Genomic DNA, 19,688 nt, shown 5'->3' on the forward strand with positions numbered 1-19,688 from the left:
ATACAAATAAAATTAAAAGTATTTCCTGGCTCAAGAAAACCATCATTATACGTGGCCCTTTAATGCTCACGCCACATTTCTGTCATGTTCAGTACAGGGAATGTGCTATATGTTCTCTTATTACCGGCAGAGGCCAAATAAACAAAATAAATACTAACAGTCACTAGTGACCACCTCTACTGGCCAACGTTTTCTCACAGCCATCACTCAGAGTCATATTTCAAAAATGGGGTGACTTGCAAAGGATGGGCCAAGTTCAATAAGGCTCTTTGCACATGTGGGAACATGAAAAAATGTGCAAACCATTGCTGGTTAGAGAAATGAGATTGTGCTTACTACTAATGTAGTAAAAGCTTACTATTAGTATAGGGAAAGGTTGATGGCCATATAATAATATGCACAGCAGCAGAGTAGAGGAAGGCTATGTCATAGGAAGCTGTGGAGAGAAGGACCAGAAACTTGTAAGCAGGGCAATATGCGAGGGATCCAGTGATGGGACTCAAAATGAGACATGGGGAAATTTGATCAGGGCAGGTCAGGAGGGATATCTTACAAGCAGCATTGAGAGGAATCTGGTGAGCACCAGAACGTGAAAATTCAAGAAGGAATGTGATTAGAAGATGTGCAAGAGAGTTTTTGCACTGCAGAGCAAGCATTGTCCCTGTTGGGAAAACATGAGGTTTCACTATTAATATAAATATTAAACACATGCTATATTGAAAAAACAAGAGTTCAAGAGTTGCTTTTAACCTTAGTGTGACTTTATTATAAAACTCCTCTCTGATTGAATGTGCAGCTGGTTTGGCTGCAAAAGAATCATGAAGACTAAAAACTTCAGGATTTAAGTAGTCCCCCAGTGTATAGCTCCTGTGTACATAAAACACCTACCCTGCGACACGCCAGGTTAATTAGTATTCACTAGCTTGCTGGCAGTTCTGCAGACTGAGGGTAGTAATGAAGCAGGTTTATTGGTATTTGAAACAAACAGTCACTCTACAAAGGAATCAGCCACCACCTAACACCATGCTCCTGATGGGTACAGTCCCACTGGGGTTCAGTTTGCCCACCATCAGATACTTACATTTTCTCTGAAGATAAAAGCCAGGATTGCAGCTGAAAGCTCCACCAGGAAGATTAACAAAATAAACAGGAAGAACTGGAAGAGAGAAGATTCCAAAAATAAAACCAAAAACCACAAACATACCATTAGGTGCATCCAATAGGTAGTAGGAACACATGGTTTTGCTAGTCACCAACAAGACGGAAAAGATAAGTGAGGAAATTGTCCCCTGACAATTAAAAAAACTTATGAGACAGTAACCTGGAGCAGACATAGCCCCTCTCTGACCATGTCACAGACATGGGAACTTGTAATGCTTTTCCCTGGTTCTAATGCGTAAAAGGTAATAAGGTTACAGAATCAGTAGCATCCCCTGAGAAACCTGCACCAGGTTAAAAGAGTAAAGCCTACTTTGATGGAAAAAAGTTATATGATTGTGTAGATGCTCATACAGGGTTAAACAGTTCTGACACAGGTGCATGCATCACATGCATACACCTACATAAGCACACGCACCCCTCATCACAACATAAACAACATAAACAATTTTAATGTAATATGATCATGGCTCATTCTGTATGGAAGAAGGTAGTGGGACATATACTCAAATATTTACACCTATGACTAAAAATGGACTCTTCTCAGAGTATTCTGCATTTCAGGACAAAATTAGCATTGGTTAATATCCTCCTCCACATAAAGGCGTTGCACTGAGTTAAGCATTAACCATGCAGAACCTCTACAGAAAGTTGATAACACACCATCATAATTTTAATTTGATTATGCAAGTATCATCCATGTCTTGTATATTATCCAAAGTATGCATATTCATATCCTTAAATTAAGGGCATACTGCAGACTTAACAGAAAGGAATAGCCAGCAGACTGAGTGGCAGCAAAAGAGAAACAGGCATCCAGTTTGAAGTAAAACCATTACACTTATGTCATCATAATTCTAGGGAAGAGAAATGAAAGCAAACATAGGGGCATGTGGTTGTTCAATTTAAACTGGAACAGTATTTTTATCCTGTTGCCCTTGCAACCTTCTGCTGCTTCAGTTTAAAAATCTTTCTAAAGGCATCTTGTTTCTCTGATGTTACCAAGCCTGAGCGATTCACCGTGCCTTCACCACCCACCCCACAGAGGTACATCAGGTGCACTTAAGGGGTCTTATCCCCACAGAGACTGACATCTTGCTGCAAGGGTGCTGTCCCTAGGACCTTGTCTACCCAGAGCGCTCGGGTATAGTGGAGCATTTCCTGCCTGGGATGAGTGCCGGGACTCCTGAGGGCTCCTACCTCAGAATGTCCTGCCCATAGACGGGACAGAAAACTGGTACACAGCTCAAGGTAAAACTCAAGTAGAGAGGAAAAGAATGTTGAAGGGAACAAATCTCCCAGGGCAGGAAAGCACTCACTGACATCAAAGAGCTCAGGACTCAGCCTGTCTTTGGGGCCGATTCTTAGTTACATTGATCCCTCATGCTACTTTGATGCTGCTTCAGTCCATAATAAACACTAAAAGGCATAGACAGGGATGTATCCTTTAATATCTTTAAAACAACAAATGTAGCTGCTAAGGAGCTCCTATGGGAACAGAACAGAAAGTGGCTAGTCTAGCACCCTCTCCCAAAATTGCATTTGTTTCCAATCTTGGAGACAAAATAATGGGCTTGAGGAACCACAAGTCTGAACTAGATGGACTTTTTAATGTTCTTATAGCCATAAAGAGAAATCACCATTTGAGAGTCAGTCCTCCTAAATTCCAGGATCCCAAGAATTAGCCCCAAGACTCAGAGATAATTTTACAAAACTGAGTGAATGTTTAGAAACAGACTCAGATTTTGGCACCATGTGAGAAAAACAGGCGTGAACACAGAACCCAGTAAGACCACATCACATGGAGGGTAATAAACATGTGGTATATGTTACCAACAAAGGTGGTTGAAGCAACAAGTAGAAATAAAACAAGGTAAGTCTGGATGGTTTTTTTGTGTGAGAAGGTTATTGAAGGTCTTTCTGAAACAGAAGGCAGGCAGATGGGGCCAGAAGTACTATTGTGATCCCCAAGCAATGATTTATAAACAGTATCTGAAATGCTGTGCACTGTGCATTTCAGTAGTGGAGAGAGAATTCAAACTATTCCACTCCAAGGAGTGGAATGGGCAAAATGTTGTTTTGTTGTCAATTATCAGAGCTGTAAGTAATTTTTCCTCACGGGAAAAGTGCATGTACCACCCTGTCCCATTTGTCTTCCTGCTTCTGCAGGGGAAACAAAAGGAGCCTGGGCTCAATGACAAGAGTCAGATGAGCAGGGACTTCTGATGCTAACAGAATGCTGTTGCTTGATTTTGCTGAAGTAGTTAACTCTGTAATTTAGTGTTACTGCTGGATTCTTCTGTGTGGCTTCTTTTTTCCTGCTCAGAGAATGTTTTGGGTTTAATTTCACCACAGGAGGGCAAAGAACAAGTGATAAGAATAAACTATGCTTTGCAAATTCACATCATCATCCACCAAGGGATCTCAGCATAGTCACTAAGAAGTCTAAGGTGGTGATCAAGTGATTAATCCCATCACCCTGCTAATTGCATTTCATTTACTGATTACTGGGAGACACATGTTCACCCAAGCTCCAGCACCAGTCTGTGCAGAAGTGGAATCAGCCATTCCCAGATTATCTCTGATAAGCTTCATTATCATTCCCAAACTGATTTACCCTTACATTGTGCAGTCTGCATTACAGAGTTGTAACAGTTACTGTAGAAAAAACATGAGCACCCGTTAGGGCTGATGAGAAAAAGAAGATGGATCATCAGCGTTTCAGAACTTGCTCTCATTTTGCATTTTAAGGAGAGTCAAAAATCTGCTTATCTTATTTTTCTCCCCAAATTAAACTGATTACTGATATATGGGAGCACTAAACAGCCAACTGGTTAATGCATGGGACACAGCAGCCTCACGTTCAAATTCATGCCTGAGACCCAATGTTTGAACATGGGTATCCCGCCCCCACATCCAAGGTGAACATCCTGAGGAGTGGGGTCTTGCATGTTGGTCAAAAATCCTGCCTCAGCTCTTGGTGACGGTTACAAGTGTATCAGAAGTTTCCACAAACCAATGTTTCCTGTTTCTTTTTCACAACTCATCTACTGTTCCAGTTCCAGCAATGCTGTTCCAGAAAGAGCAGCAACTGCCTTTAACCCAAAGGACCCACATTTTCATGCCAAAAAGTTTCTGGGGCTACTGCATCCATTTTACAGAAGTGCAACACAGGATGCCAGCACTCAAAACTAAGCCAAATGAAGCTAACACAGGCTGTTCTTGTTGCAAAGCTGAATTCAGTCCTGTGGTGCAATGTCGTATGCTCAACAGCACTTTGGATTGTGATTTTTATGGGGTTCTTTTGCAGTCAGGTCAGAGGGCCTTTAGGATGATCCAGAAGCTATTCAATGTCTGATTTGCAGGCCAGTATTTCTTGCTTTTTGTGAGCCAAGTCCAAATGCTGGGAAATGTAGAAACATTTCACAGCCTTGTGCTTATGCAACAGGTTAGGTTCCACAGTGATTTTTGTTTTTTTTTAAGCAAAAGACGAGCAGCTTAATGAAAAATAAAAGCCCTTGCAAACACAGAAGCCATAACCTAGAGAACATGCATTTGTGTGTCTGTCTTGTTCCTTCTATCTTCTGTTTCCATTTGGACTAAAAGCTTCAGATATACATTATTATGCGTCACTGTGAAATCTCACTCAAGCACCTCTGGCTCATCAGTTCTTTAACAACTTTTTAAGTGGACTTGATTTGATGTAGCAACTTCTCCCCAAGTACCACCCTCCTTGAAGCCTAACACTCTGTTTTTCAAGGTGTCCACAGTCTCTCTGGCATACACTGATGAAGCTTGCCTTTTCAATGCCTAAAACTTACTCCCACCAGACATCTGTTTTCACAGATGTTTTATGCATTTTAAGATCAGCTGGTGTGGCCTCCCAAAAAGCAGAAATTAGCAACGTATCTTTTCTCACTTGGTATCAGCACAGATCCTCATCCAAGTGCTTCACTGCTGTTGGACATGAGATGACAAGTTGTTTAACAGAGTTGACTTTGATACCAGAAGCCTTGGAAGGCTTGATCAAAGTGAAACACTAATTCCTCATCTAGTAATTACTTTTAGAGTTTCTCCTAGTCTAGGGCATTACTTCCAGCCCATATATTTCTCACATTCCAAGTATAAAATAAAATAATAAAAAATGTAAATAAATAAAGCGGCGGGGCTCAAAACTAAGAGTCAGAAAAGTAATAACCACAAGATTGAGTACATTGGAATATAACTTAAACACCAGGAGGAACACTCAAACTGTGATGTAGCTTTGTGATGTTAAGTCAGGAAAGAGTATGGCCCAGGGCTCCTTTCTTCTAGCCAGGTCCCCAATTTGTATGCAGCAGACATGGTCCAAACTGAAAATATTACTCTCCCATTCACTTACAATCAATATGTCTCACCAAACATAAATTTTATTTTCTTAATCTGACAGGGACAGGCTTTGAAGTAACCTCAGGCTCATTGGGCCTGATCCTGTGCCTTTATTAGGTTCTTCTGGGCAGATCTCCATGACTTCACAGGTGATATATTTGGTTTTCTGATTTTCTTTTGAGATGAGTCACTAGAAATTAAACCCACAATGGCTTCCAGAAAACAAGCTCTCATTTACAGGTTATGAATTCAAGGGGTGGGTGAGCCAAGTGCCAGAGAGAATTTCTCTCAGTCAAGCCATGCTCATCTCTAGGAAAAAATGGGTTTGCATTTGAGAAAGAGGACTTTCCTGTTCTGCTTAAAGTTAGAGACAAGCCTCTTTTGTACTATCAAGCAGCTGCACACGATACAATCATAACAAAATGCTGTAAGATCACGAGCTTAAAAAAAAAACAAACAAACAAAAACCCCAAAGACCCAACAGACCCAGAGAGAGAAACAAAACATCACGTTTGACAGAAATGAAAAATAGAATTAATGATCTTTGTCTTCCAATATATAAGTGGTAATGCCTTCCAGTAAGAGAAAATGGCTGGAGACCCTACAGTATCAGAACTTACGGCAGAGGTCAAAGGGACTTATTTTAGAGGCTAGCTCTTTGTAAATAGTACTTGATGACAACATGGGCTGAAATTTAACCCTATGGTTCAGGGGAGAATTTGCCCAAAGCTAACAAATCTGGTTGATTTCAGGAGTAGAGTAGGCTACATAAAGGAGTGAACAGCTATTAAGAGCTACAGTGATAGGCCATCATGTGGTTCTGAGCTGGGCATTTCTGCTGACATGGGAGACCCCGCTACAGAGATGCTTTGCTCTACATGTTCCCTTTGTTTAGTTGTGAACCACTGAGGAATGAATCCACAACTGGAGCAATGGGTTCTGCCTAGCCAAAAGAGGACCACTTTTGATCACGTTATAGAAGTGAAAAAAAACCCAATCAACCAAACAGGACCATTCTGAAACACAGCTTACAAGGTCAAAATACAGTTCCAGACTCCGTATTCACTGGGCTCAAATCTGCCATATGGAAAAAGGAAGTTGTCTGTATTTCTAACTATGTGCCAAGGTACTCTAAGCCTATGTCATGGTTTAACCCCAGTCAGCAGCTGAGCACCACGCAGCCACTCGCTCACCCTCTCCTGCCCTGGTGCGATGCGGGAGACAATCGGGGGAAAAAAGGTAAAACCCATGGGGTGAGATAAAGACAGTTTAATAGGACAGCAAAGGAAGAGAAAAAAAATAATAAAAGAATATACAAAACAAGTGATGCACAATGCAATTGCTCACCATCTGCTTACCGATGCTCAGCCCATCCCCAAGCAGCTATTGCTGCCACCCAGTCAACTCCCCCCAGTTTATATACTGAGCATGATGTCATATGGTATGGAGTATCCCTTTGGCCAGTTTGGGTCAGCTGTCCTGGCTGTGCCCCCTCCCAGCTTCTCACTGGCAGGGTGTGAGAAGCTGAAAAGTCCTTGACTAGTGTAAGCACTATTTAGCAACAACTGAAACATCAGTGTGTTATCAACATTATTCTCACACTAAATCCAAAACAAAGCACTATACCAGCTACTAGGAAGAAAATTAACTATCCCAGCCAAAACCAGGACAGCCTATTTATTATCAAAGGGAATAATGGCTACAATAATAGACACCCATTCATGTACTTACAACAGCATCATCTATCCAGTCATCCCCATTCTTGGGAAGCACCAAAAGGCCAACAGAAAATGCAAGGACACTTACAAAAAGAAGGAGGCATTTATTCTCACGGATGGCACCACAGCAGCCAAGGAAACCCAGCAGAAAGAGCATCGCTCCCATAGCCAGCATGATGTACGCTCCCGTGAAGAGCAGAGGGTTGGCAGCCACTATCTCTCGAAAACCTGTGGGATCCACAATGACCCAGATCCCAACTCCCAGCAGGCATGCTCCTCCCAGCTGTCACAGCACAAGGAGAGGAGAGAGAGGGAGGGAGGTTAACATAAAACAATTGCTGCAGAAAAACTGGATTAATTGCTATCTTTTGACCAAAGGTGTTCATCTGGAGAATTTGTGTTTCTCTGTGGCATGTATTCTCTGCTGAGCAGGTAACTGCTGACATACTACTCCTAGTATCTCTTGCTCATTAAATGAATCGTTTGCAGAAAATCACCTTTCTTCCTTGACACATCACACAGTAACTCAGTAACTGTTTACTCCCTCCCTAATGCTAAGACTGAGCCTTGATCTGCTGCCACATCTGTAGGAGAGAGCCCAGTGAAGGGGTACACGTGAATCATCCCCACCACAGAGGCCAGGGTGGCTGGGTGCTCCCACCCTTCCTGTCAAAGGCAAGAGCAACAGGGTCACTGAGAATGACTCTACTTGTGGTATGAAAATTACTGTTTCCTGGTGAAAACCTCAGCAGGGCACCCAGGACTAGAAAACAATTTCTTCTGCCATTCAAGTGTAGACCATGTACACCACTAGTTACAGCTTACCCTCTGGTCCCCCCTGACAAGGCCAGGAATAACTCAGACAACAGTGACCACTGCACTGGCTTGATAAATGTCTGAGCATCTTTGGTTGCTGCAAAACCCTCAGTGATTGCTAGTGCAAAGCTGAGGGGATATTCTGTACCATGGCAACTTTACCAAATTACAGCCTATCCTGCTGGGCAGCAGCAGGTTGCTGGAAACAGGAGGATTCAGGAGAGAAAATGGATTCTAAATACTTACAAATATAAAGAAATTGAAAAGAAACATCAGGTACTTCATGCAGCTCAGACAGTCTCCCTCCATGGTCTTCAGCCTCCTTGATCCAATTCTTCCTGCAAAACACCAGCACTTCCTTAGCACACACATTTTTTGTTGGAGTGACACAATCCTATCTCTGTTTGTATTACTCCCAAGATTCTGTGGAGTTCATTCTACGGAAGAGCTCATTTCTTACCTGAACAAGGCAACATAGCACAGGCTAGTAAGAGGTAGTGATCACTGCTAACTTCCTTTGCATTCTTCCTGGTCTAAAGATTAATGCAGATGTGAAGAGGAAGGTTGCAGGAAAGTTCTAGCTTTGCTTGCAGAGTGAGGTGCTGGGGAAAAAATATCCCTCTGCAAATGAAGATTTTTTTTCCCAGTCCCTAAAGCCTGTCAAGTCTAAGAAGCCCTGAATGTACCTGCCTACTCCATGCCAAAAAAGGTCATATCAACACAGGAGCCAGAACCTGTGCCATTTGAAAGACTCACAAGCAAGCTTTTGGGACAATTAGCTCCATACAAGCTTCCTCTACAGAATGAATGCCACCCAAACATGGACAGCATTTTTGTGGAAACTTGTAGAGACATTTGGAGGAGCTGGGCTGGGAATGACTGCAGTGTGTGGACATGGGAGGACCTGAGGCAGCTGTCCTCACACTCAGCCTGGAGGACAACACCTGCTTGTCATGCAGTGTGCCAGTTACTGTGCCAGTGAAGTCCCGGTGCTCTACACCCCACCCTGCACACGTCTTTTGCAGGCAGAGCCTATGGATCAGTGTTGGTAAGCTTTTAAGACCAGGAAAAATGCTAAGGAATCTTAACTGGTTTTGAAACTCCATGTCTGAGTCAGACAACAAACTGCTTAGGACAGTACTTCTATTGCAAGAGCAGCTATAAATCCTGGCCAGGTGAGGCTACATTGGGAGAAAGTTTCTGCTTGCTGTTTAAGAAAGTGATTGTGTCTCCTGGTCTGCAGTTATAACGCCAAGTACCCTAGAGGGACAGACAAACAAATACATAAAATAGTAACACTTCCACAAAAGCAGATGATGTTGGCACAGAAGTCATGGCACCATGCACAGATGGATGCACACATATACCAACACACAGGCACAAGTTTCCTTAGCTCTCTAGAGAAGCCTTCCTGAAGCCCACATGCTTCTTAACCTACCTCCTTCCCTTTGTCCACTGCAAATGCCATTCCCTAAACAGACCTGCATCCAATGATATGCTATATTATAAAAGTACATTCAATTCACTTCAAAGAAAAAACCAGAAATTATCCTAGGTTTTCACCAGGCCAGAAATAAAACTCTTTCACTTCTTTGTTGTTTTTGTTAATCCACAAAACTTGGGGTCCTGTAGAGCCTCGCAAGGTGGCTTCCCTCTGTGACCATGGGAACTACTCCGCTTTAGCCAAAGAGCTGAGAAAACCCATGGCAGGCAGAGCTTACAGCAAGGGGCTGCCTGAGGTAAGAGCCAGATTTTTGTCATACAGTGTGTGTTTGCTGCACTTCTATGACTTGGTTTAAAAATCAAATTGGTTCCTTCCTAGTAGTAAAACAGGCAGAGACAAAAATGGTGCAATGCAGAAGCTCATGTGGACATGCAGCTGCTTTCCCTCGCACCTTCACATGCCTGGGGCAGGAGAGTAGTGTGCCTCTGCTGGCTGGGTACTGCCCAGGGAATCCGCTTTGCTAGAGGAATCCTGAGAAGATCCACAAAGCCAGTCTCACAACCCACCTCGCTTCTGGAGAAACACAAACCTGAATCTGAACCTGAGAACAAGGGCAATATTTTTCTTTACAAAGTTTATTTTCTTATGCCTCAGATACACAACTGTTCTGCCCAGAGAGACTCAAAGCCAAGACCCCAACTGCAGGAGATGGAGTGGGGCACAGAGCTCTGATGTGGGCCTGGAGGAGATGCCCACAGCTTCTTGACAGTGTTTAAAGCTATGTCTGCAAATCTCACAGAGAAGGGACAACTTGAAGTCCAGAAGGGTAAGGAGCTGGGGAGGGGATTCTTCAGTTTTATGGGAAGGGTGAACCTTCAGCTCCACTAACCCATGAGCTTGGACACTATAGTAGAGAGGGATATGAAAATAGAGGCAAACCAATAGGATACCAGAACTACAAGAGCCCCACGATTAGTGGCACCTCTGGGTGATGAGGGTTCCCATCACCACACAAAAAAGTTAGGCTCCAATGAAACAAAGGATGGCTAAATCTCAGTATATTAGCCAAAGTCTCAAAGTTATCTGAGAAACTTCTAACTCCTGCTGCCTTGAGCACCCACCCACATGATCCATATCACAGTAGCCTTAGGCAAAAAGGAATAAAAAGCAGACCAGTTTAGCTGTATTGTGCCATTTTACATCATTCGTGCTCATCTCACTGCAGAGGCACCTACATGAAAAAAATTGCCTGTGGTCCAAGAAGCAGCAGCTTCTGAGTCTAACGTTGTCTTGCTGTTTTGTACAGTTGATAAATCACATTACCACCTTACTTTACTTTCCATGTCTGAGTCTGCTTCCTCTGCAAGACAAGGAGTCTCCCTTGGAACTGCTCTGATTTACATGAGCTGAGTACTGGCCTCCTTTTCTTTTTAAAGACAAAGGTAAGCTATGATTCCTTGCACTGTTCCTGCCTGTGCATCCACTCAGTATGTTAAAATGTTTTCTAGGCACGAGCAGAGAAGGGAGATCCTAAATCCATTGAGCAGTTAGGTCCTGAAAACTTCTCTGGCAGGGTGACGCAGTCACAGTAATCTAGGAGCAGCATGAACACGTTCATGCTCAGCTTTGACAAGTGAGGACTCTCTTATTTGCCTGGGCAAGAAATTGTCCCCAGTAGTGGCTCGGATTGTAATTTATAAACCCATCACACTTCACACAGCAAAGCAACAACTAAGTGCAACCCTACTAATTGTGCTGTTCTTCAAGCCAGGAACACACCCAGTGGGGCTTACAAATCCCAAAGTCCTTCACCTCAGGATGTGCAAATGGAAGTCAGTGGCAACAGTGTAAGGTCTGGGCTGGCAAAGCCAAGAACAGAGTATGTAAGAGGTTCCATATCGTAACAGCTTAATGTAAACTTCCAAAAAATGCCGACCCACTGATCTGATCTAAGAAACAGGAGCTCTGGAAAACTATTTCAGTGCTGGAACTCAGAGCTTGGAGACAGCCTCACATACCAGCATAACACACCCTTTCCAGTTTCTGCTGGGTACCCAGATTCCCAAAAAACACATGCAAGAGCACCACTTGGATTCTGTGATTGCATGATCTGACCTCCTACATAGCACTTAAAACTTCAACATCAGAGCTCAAGCACTCCAGTGTATATGAAATATACTACCACCTCTTTCATATATGCAGTAGTGCTCTAAACATTGAAGAGTACATCACTAATGCTATTTACAAACAATGTAAGCAAAATGCAAATAATGTAATTATCAAACCATTTGTGCCAACTGCTTCCTTACTAATTAGCTGAAGGTACCTGAAGTTCCTGATGGCAGGCTGCATGGAGAAAATAACTGACATAAAAGGACAATCCTGACCCACAGGCTGCTTCCATTTTTCTTTTTAAGCCCTACACACAAAAGGCAAATTTTGTAAGCTACTCCCACTACATACTGATGCAAGTGCAATAAAAAATGAATGCATATATCTTAATTTACGTTTTAAAAATATCTTCTCTCCCTTCCTCCAGGCCCCAAATTTGTGACAGATTAAGTTCTCCTCTGCAGGAGACATTTAATGCTAAGCAAACATTAACAGTCAGAACTGCAGAAGACAGCAGCTGACACATGCTTTCCCTGGCTTGTCCCATCTCAGACCTGTGAGATGTATGAAATGCATTTGTTTTTGTCTGAAATGTAGCTATAAATGTTCAGTTTTTTCTTAGGCAGATAATTCTACATTTCTCCCCCTAACAGGAATTTTATATTGCAAAGTGATGGGGAAGCTAAAAATCCTCAGCAATGTAGCCAGGAAACATACCCCAGCTGCTGTTATCAGTTAGGAATAAAGTCTAGTTTTTCAAGGCAATGCATTTTTTTGTTCTCCAGCCACCGTTTATTTCCTTCCTTCTGACATTTGCTTTTGCACACCTTGCAGCTACTTTGAACTTCATGTATCTAAAGGCAGCTGTTCAACCACACCCCCAGAAAGAGAAAACCCAAAGAGAAACATGTTTCTCACCCAAAGAGAAACATGTTTCTCTTTGCTACCATGGTCATTTCCTTCTACCCCCATATCCCATTCACACGGGACTGAAACTCACGGTTTCACTTCAATTGCTCTTTTACCCTTGCCTTGGAGACAGAATCACTGGAAAACTTAGGTTGGACAGGACCTCTGAATGTCATTGAATACAAACACCCGCTGCCTCCAGTCTGGGCCAATTCCAAAGTTTGATCCAACTTCAAAGTTACAGCAGGTTGCTCAGGGTCGTGTTAGTTAAGTTTTTAATATCTCCAAGGACTGAGATTCCCCAATCTCCCCGAGCACCTCTTCCAATGTTTGACCACCCTCCTCATGAAAAAAAAAACTTCAAAACAGCTGTCCAAGGTGTGTCCAAGTTACCTTGTGGCAAAAGGAACAAGAGCATCCCTTGGATGTGCCAGTCTATCAGAACTCTCAGGAGCACCTTACCATCACCAGTCCCAATCCTTGCATCTTCCATATCACACTACTACTACCCCCTACTGAAAACAAGTGTGAGAACCATTTTCCTTGTCTACCATTCCAACCATGTAATCCTCACTCCTAACACACCTCTGCAGACTATTCATATTTCACTACAAAAATTCAGACATTGTACACTTGTCTGATGGCTCATCTCTGTCTCCCCATCTCAAATACTTGATAAAAATCACAGAATAACCAAGACTGGAAGAGACATCTAGAGGTCACCTTGTCCAACCCTCATGCAAACCACTTTTCCAGTCACTTCTATCACATTGTCTATGTATAGCTTCTTTTCACATAAATATCTCTTTGACGTCAACATGCAAAAAGACTTTGTCCACTGAACCGGTCTGTTGCTTCCTTTAAAACCTAAGACCCAGTTCTGCAGTACCTGCTACAAAATATTAGCCAACAACTTGAGGAGCAAATGGTGCTAACTCACACCTACTTTCATATTCGTGCACAATGCAATCAAGTAAAAGCAGAAGAGTTGCTTGAAGCTCTCCAGACCACTGCCAGATAGCCTTTAAAGGAATTAGAAAATGTGGACCAGATTCTCTTCAAAGTCAGTGCATCAGCTTCTAGAGTCTGTCCCAGCTGAGATGTCACTAGAAATGTCCCTGAAGCTCTAAGCTGCACCAGTGATGAAGGACCACCACAGCCTGGCATCACTCCATTGCATCCTCTCCCCAGGAGCCCACCCTTTGGCTTGCAGGTATGGAGACTTGGCTCAGCATGCTTGCCTTCCTTCACAGAATACCCCTCTCCCAAGAGGATTTCTGTGTTTGCAATCTGCAAGCAGTATCCAACTCCTTTAAACCAAAGTGGTGAGGTCTGCTGAGAGAATATATCTAACAGGTGGTGCCTTCCAGAAAACTCTCTCAGAGTATTATTTCCACACAGTCTGCTCCTCTAGATAGAACAGTGATGGGGGAATTTTAATTAGGAGACCAAAGAGGAACGACTTGCTGCAGTACACCTTGCAGGTGATATGACGGCATACAAGCTGCATATTTCTTACCCCGCTCCTGCACACCATAGCTATACCTAACCAGCCTTGACACAGATAGAGAGAAAGCATCTGGCATGCAGAAAGGAAGAACCATAAACAAGATTCACCCTCACAAATCTCGGGACTTGAAGCACAGTGTCTACTCTAGTCTTTAATTTCCTGTGTGCCCCATGTATCTCTTTCTAGCCAAGCTTGTCCTGTAAGAGAAAAATATGCAATTACTGCAGAAGTCAATAAAATGCAATTATGTTAAATAAACAGTTTATTAAAACACACCATCCTGATGAATATGCTCAGTCTAATTGCCACCTTAATTTAGTGTACATTAGCACTAATGAAGAGCTTTTAATACCCAGTGAGGGATCCAGTTCCTCAGAATCTCTTTAACAACCTTCGGGGTGTTTTAAATGCCCACAGACCACATGTAAATCTAAAGTCCCATTACGCATGCACCTCATACCACCACAACAGGACTAGATTAATACCAGCTGCACCTTCAATATTTTATAGCAGGTTTAGAAAAACTTTAATTTGCTGTGACTTTACAGCCCATTTACCAAGAAAATGGAAAAGGCAGAAGAAGGGAGATGGAATGCATCTTTGGGAAGCCCAACCCAGCCATCAGGAGCAACAGCCTGAGACGCTGGGCATTGTTCCTCATTCTTCCAGCCAGCTCTCACGCAAACTCTTCCAGCAAACTGTTTCCTCTACCTCATTGTCACTGCCTGAGAAGCAGCAACAGAGACGAATGGCAAAGCCCAAAGGCATTAGATAAACTGGTGCAGGCAGAGGGACCCAGGTGCAGACCGCTACTGCCCTTGAGCTAACAGTTACAATTTTCTCAGTAAATTTTAATTTCTGGCTGCACAATGCTAATGACAATCTTTGGTTAGGCAAAGGTGAGGTGAGACTACAAACTAATGTGCAAAGTGTTCGAATTGTTCGACTGTTACTTTCTCAGGGAAGCCTCTCCCAGGTTGTATTTTCCACCCATCTGACACAGCCCCAACCCCATGCTGCAGGGCCTGTGGGGAAGGGGCAGCCTTTAACTATTCAAACAACACTCCATGCCATAGGGGTCCAATATTCACACAGGGTTGCTTGCCACTAACTCACTCACTCATCCTTCACAAATAATTTTGGAATACTCACAGCTTTGCTGAAGACACTGCTTCCCTGTGAGGGATCAGATAAGTCACCTTGGTCTACCCCTGCTCTCTCACTGCCACCATTTCATCATGATTTCTGAAGGGGGTGCATTTAACATCTGTTTCCCACAAACATTTGTGAATGTGCCTTTGGAAATTGCCTCCCATTAAGACTTCTGTGAGTAAAAGTCTATTTTTTATTGTTGGCAGGAAGTGAACAAAGAGTTTCAAGGTGGCTGAAACTATTACAATATAAAACATATAATGAATATTCACAGACTTTTTGCTTTGCATTAATCCCTTACATCTAATGTTCTTCCTCTGTCACTGTTGACCTACATGTCTGAATGATGAGCAGGGATGGCTTCCCTTTTGAAATCTGGAGGGTACAAACAACTATAGCCAACTGACCCATCTCTGCTGCAAAGCACTGAAAGCATGTGCTGAGCAGTGGCTGAATCGCCCCACTTTACAACGCTGTGTATGAAGGCTGCCCTGGATTAGTGGTGGCTTTACCACCAGTGTGGAAGTTCAGAGGGTGCTACGTGTCTGGCTGGGAGATGGTTGCAGCAGGCTCAGGGACCTCTGGAGAGGGGCTTGGAGAGTCTACAGCTAGGACAAGTGACAGTGTCACTGCCTCACAGTAGAGAGACCCTTTTTGACAGTCTGAGCACAGTACCCACCTGTACCTTTTTATCTTTTTCTTTTGCATGTGGGGACACTTCATCCTGCGTTTTGCATGTGCAATTGAGAGACTATTTCTTCAGTCATCATACCCTGTGATGCCACTATCCTGGGATAGCTGATGCCAGGAGAAGATGGCTCTAAGTTTAAAGCAGAGATGACACTATGCTATATAAACCTGCCATTAGGAAAATAACCAGAGTGATAGGATTCCTGCTTCTACTGCATGTGCATATAATTACATCCTGTAGGGAAATAGACAGGGATCGGCGACCAGAAGATCACGCGCTGTGACGGAAAGATAGACTCCTCCCCATAGGAGTGGCAGGAACAGGAAGCGCAAGAGCTATATAAGCGTGTGACGCAGCTAAATAAACGGACATTTTGCATCCATCATATTGATGTCTGTGCATCACTGTCCCCAGGGTGGGTAGAGACCTGTGTCCCGGAGATGTGCAGCCCAAGATGAGTTCTCCAACAGAAGCGTACGGCAACAACATCCCTACAAGACCTCAAAGGTCTACGTGGGAAAGGAATTTCATTTTTTTATTCTGCTTAAGTCACAACATTTTAAAGAAATTGCAGCACCACAGGGAGGAAGAGCTTAAATGCTTCAGTAGGTACCAGCAGGTGCTGTGTCAGAAGGGATGAAAGAGTGTGTTTGGTGCCAACAAAATAGCAATACTCTGTGCCCTAAAGGGGAGGAAGTCCCTGCCAAACAGATTCTCTTTGGTTAATAGTTACAATTTTGTCATTAGGGAGAACTGCAGAAAGTGCAAAACCACCATGCCTAATTGTGACTTGAGCAAGCTGATGCCTTTAATTACAGTCACTGGGGAAACACAGTGGAAGCTGGAGTTACTGCCAAGGCCAAGCGTCCTTCCTTCAGGCTTCCTTGTGTGCAAGCCACACTGCCTCAGCTGGCTGATGAGCTGCATTTGGCACATTGTCCTGCCTCCTCACTCATCTCACAGCCACCACACCAAGTCTTCTTGCTGAGCACTGGCTTCTTTTCACATTCGCTACTTTTAGAGCAGCTCTTTTCAAGGAGCAGGCTTTGATGAAGGAAAAGCAGCTAAACTCATGGCTCCTGCTGGTCTCATGCAGCAAGACAGCTGGAGAGCCAGAACAAAGAGGGAGGGGGCAGAAAGAGGCTGATCTAGTCAACAGGTAGCAAGTGAAACAAGAAATGAATGGAGGATGCATGATGGAGAAGCAAGGCCTGCCTTCGGGAGAAATCCAGTCTCCTGGAATCCAGAAAGGCCACCAAATGAATGGCTTACAGTTGTCCTGCTTCACAAGTGCCTCTAGCTACTGCCAGTCCCCTTTGCTTGCCACATTTGCAGGTTCTTGAGAAACCGGAACACATACCAGCCCATATGTTCAGCCAAAGGAGAAGCTGAAGACAGAAGTCATGTCCTGCTGGATCTCTGCAACAGGTCAGTGCTTTTATGGTGAAGGGTGAGGAGAAACATCTCTGTGGAAGCAGGATCAGATTAATATAATTCCCTTGCAACGGCTTCAGAAAGAAAAAACATTTGCTGCTCCTGAACTGCAGCTTGGCACAAGCTGTCAGCCCCATACATCATCCTGTAACTATTGCTCCTACATAAACAACTAATTGCACTGGAATTTCATAGTGCTTCCATAGCAGAGTCATTGCTGTGACATGACTACATTACTGCATGCAAATCCAATTAGATTCCAAAGTGCACTGTGTAACTATAATCGGCCCCTGTGGAGCAGCAGTGAGGCAACCTGCACAAGGCCATGCAACTAGATACTAAACTACAGTTAATCTACCTCCTTTTTAGTTGCATTAAAATGCTAATGTCACTGTAATATGGCCCCATTTACCAGTGATGACTGCCTAGCCTTGCAACACTGGAGTGAACAAGGTTATTGCACTGCCCAAGAGCATTTAATTCCTTTACAGTTGAGCAAGCACAGCCCTTAGGGCCATCTTATACCTTAAAACAATAACCTGATTGGCTTTTATAACACCAAAATTGCATGAGGCTTGGGATGGTGTTTAAATGAATCTGAGCTGCTGCTAAAACTACCCAAGTTTCCTACCCAGGCAGAGCACTGGGACAACTGGGCCACATCCCTTCCTGATTCTCGTCTGTCTGCTTTAAACAAAGACACACTTCTGCCACCAAAAGGCTGTGCATAAGAGCACATCAGTCACACACAGGAGGGAAGAGACAGCTGGACTGAACCTCTTAAAGCTTCATATAAATAACACCAACTTTGCAACAAAACCAGTAATACAACACTTACCATCTATGTTCTATATTTTCAACTTTGCACATTGTGTGCATAGAATATGTGATATCAGATGAATGTAAAATCTCCCACATGTACAGACATTCAAAATGGAAATTCAGAAGTCCCAGAGCTGAACCTCGTCTCCCGAATGTTGTAAAGTTTGGAAAATGTGCCAGGGTACATGTTTGAAGTGCCACTATAGCATCAGGCCACAAACCACTCAATTTCAACTTGTGCAAATGTGCATATAGCACTGTTTGAAACACAAACTGCTCACTTTGGCCCCTTCCCAAGCAAAGTTCAATAGGTAATCATGTCTGACTCTTTCATACAGCTTTTCACACACGGACATAAGACATCTCAGAAAGAAGATACTGCATACAGAACCAACACGTCTGATAGCCTGCAACCCTTTCTTAAATTCTGTTCCTTTAAAAAAGTCCAGAGATAGCTCACAGGTGTATTTTCCGTTGTATTAACTGCAGTACAATGGAGCTATATAGTACTGATTCTCTGTCTGTCTAAACAAATGACACAAAGATTATATGTACTGAGAATATAACAATATTAATCCTGTTTAGCAGATAAGAAAACCAAGGCTAAATAGGGAATGGATGTGCTAGATCTCCTGACCCACAGTACAGCCCTCTGTTCTCCAGTCCATACAAGACCAGTCCCAAACGCATGAAAAAGTTGATCGCTCCTGGCTGACAAGTTACACTCTTTGACAGGCATCTTCTGTCCCATTAAAAAGTCTATTTAACTTACCAAAGGGAAGTGGCCTCCTATGCCTGAAAATATTTCCCTTCAGGATGGAATAAACATCAGCCCCCATGAGTGGGATCATGGAGTGACATTACAAGCCAAGTGACATTATCCACTGTCTGTCACATACTGTCAAGTCCTGAAATACTCCACACACTTGCACAGCATTCCAGACGCCTAGAGCATTTCACATGAAGTGTAAATGCCTGCCGCTTTTTCTCTGAGCTTGACACATCTCACCTTTAAAACAACTGACTCCTCAGTGCTCTTTTCACAGAATCACAGAATGGTAGGGGTTGAAAGGGACCTCTGGAGATCATCGCATCCAAACCCCCTGCTTGAGCCCCCTAGAGCAGGGGGCACAGGACTGCATCCAGGAAGGGTTTGAATGTCTCCAGGGAAGGAGACTCCACAACCTCTCTGGGCAGCCTTTTCCACTGCTCTGTCACCCTCACAGGAAAAGTTTTTTCTCATATTGAGGTGGAACTTCCTGTGTTCCAACTTGTGCTCATTGCCCCTTCTCCTGTCGTTGGGCACTACTGAAAAGAGCCTGGTCCCATCATCCTGACACCTACCCTTCACATAATTATAAGATTGATGAAATCCCCCTTCAGTCTTCCCTTCTCCAGGCTGAACAAACCCATCTCTCAGCCTTTCCTCATAAGGGAGATGCTCCAGTCCCCTGATCATCTTGGTAGCTCTCCGCTGGACTTGTTCAAGGAGTTCCCTGTCCTTCTTAAACTGGCGGGCCCAAAACTGGACACAGTACTCCAAATCTGGTCTCA

General features: G+C 43.4%; 1 protein-coding gene across 12 annotated transcripts in view; it reads right to left on the minus strand.

Moving 5' to 3' along the window:
* Positions 1–19,688, minus strand: part of TSPAN18 (tetraspanin 18) — a 169,707-nt gene that overhangs the window by 29,244 nt on the left and 120,775 nt on the right. For all 12 annotated transcript variants that reach the window (XM_075094262.1, XM_075094260.1, XM_075094264.1 and 9 more), the window contains 3 exons: positions 8,307–8,398; positions 7,333–7,527; positions 1,082–1,156 (listed from right to left, as the gene is read on the minus strand). In XM_075094262.1, the coding sequence (XP_074950363.1) occupies positions 1,082–1,156; positions 7,333–7,527; positions 8,307–8,369 (333 nt within the window). In that variant the 5' untranslated portion in view covers positions 8,370–8,398. The remainder of the gene's footprint in view (positions 1–1,081; positions 1,157–7,332; positions 7,528–8,306; positions 8,399–19,688) is intronic.

Source organism: Phalacrocorax aristotelis, chromosome 5 (assembly GCF_949628215.1).
Source record: "Phalacrocorax aristotelis chromosome 5, bGulAri2.1, whole genome shotgun sequence".
Taxonomy (NCBI): Eukaryota; Metazoa; Chordata; class Aves; order Suliformes; family Phalacrocoracidae; genus Phalacrocorax; species Phalacrocorax aristotelis.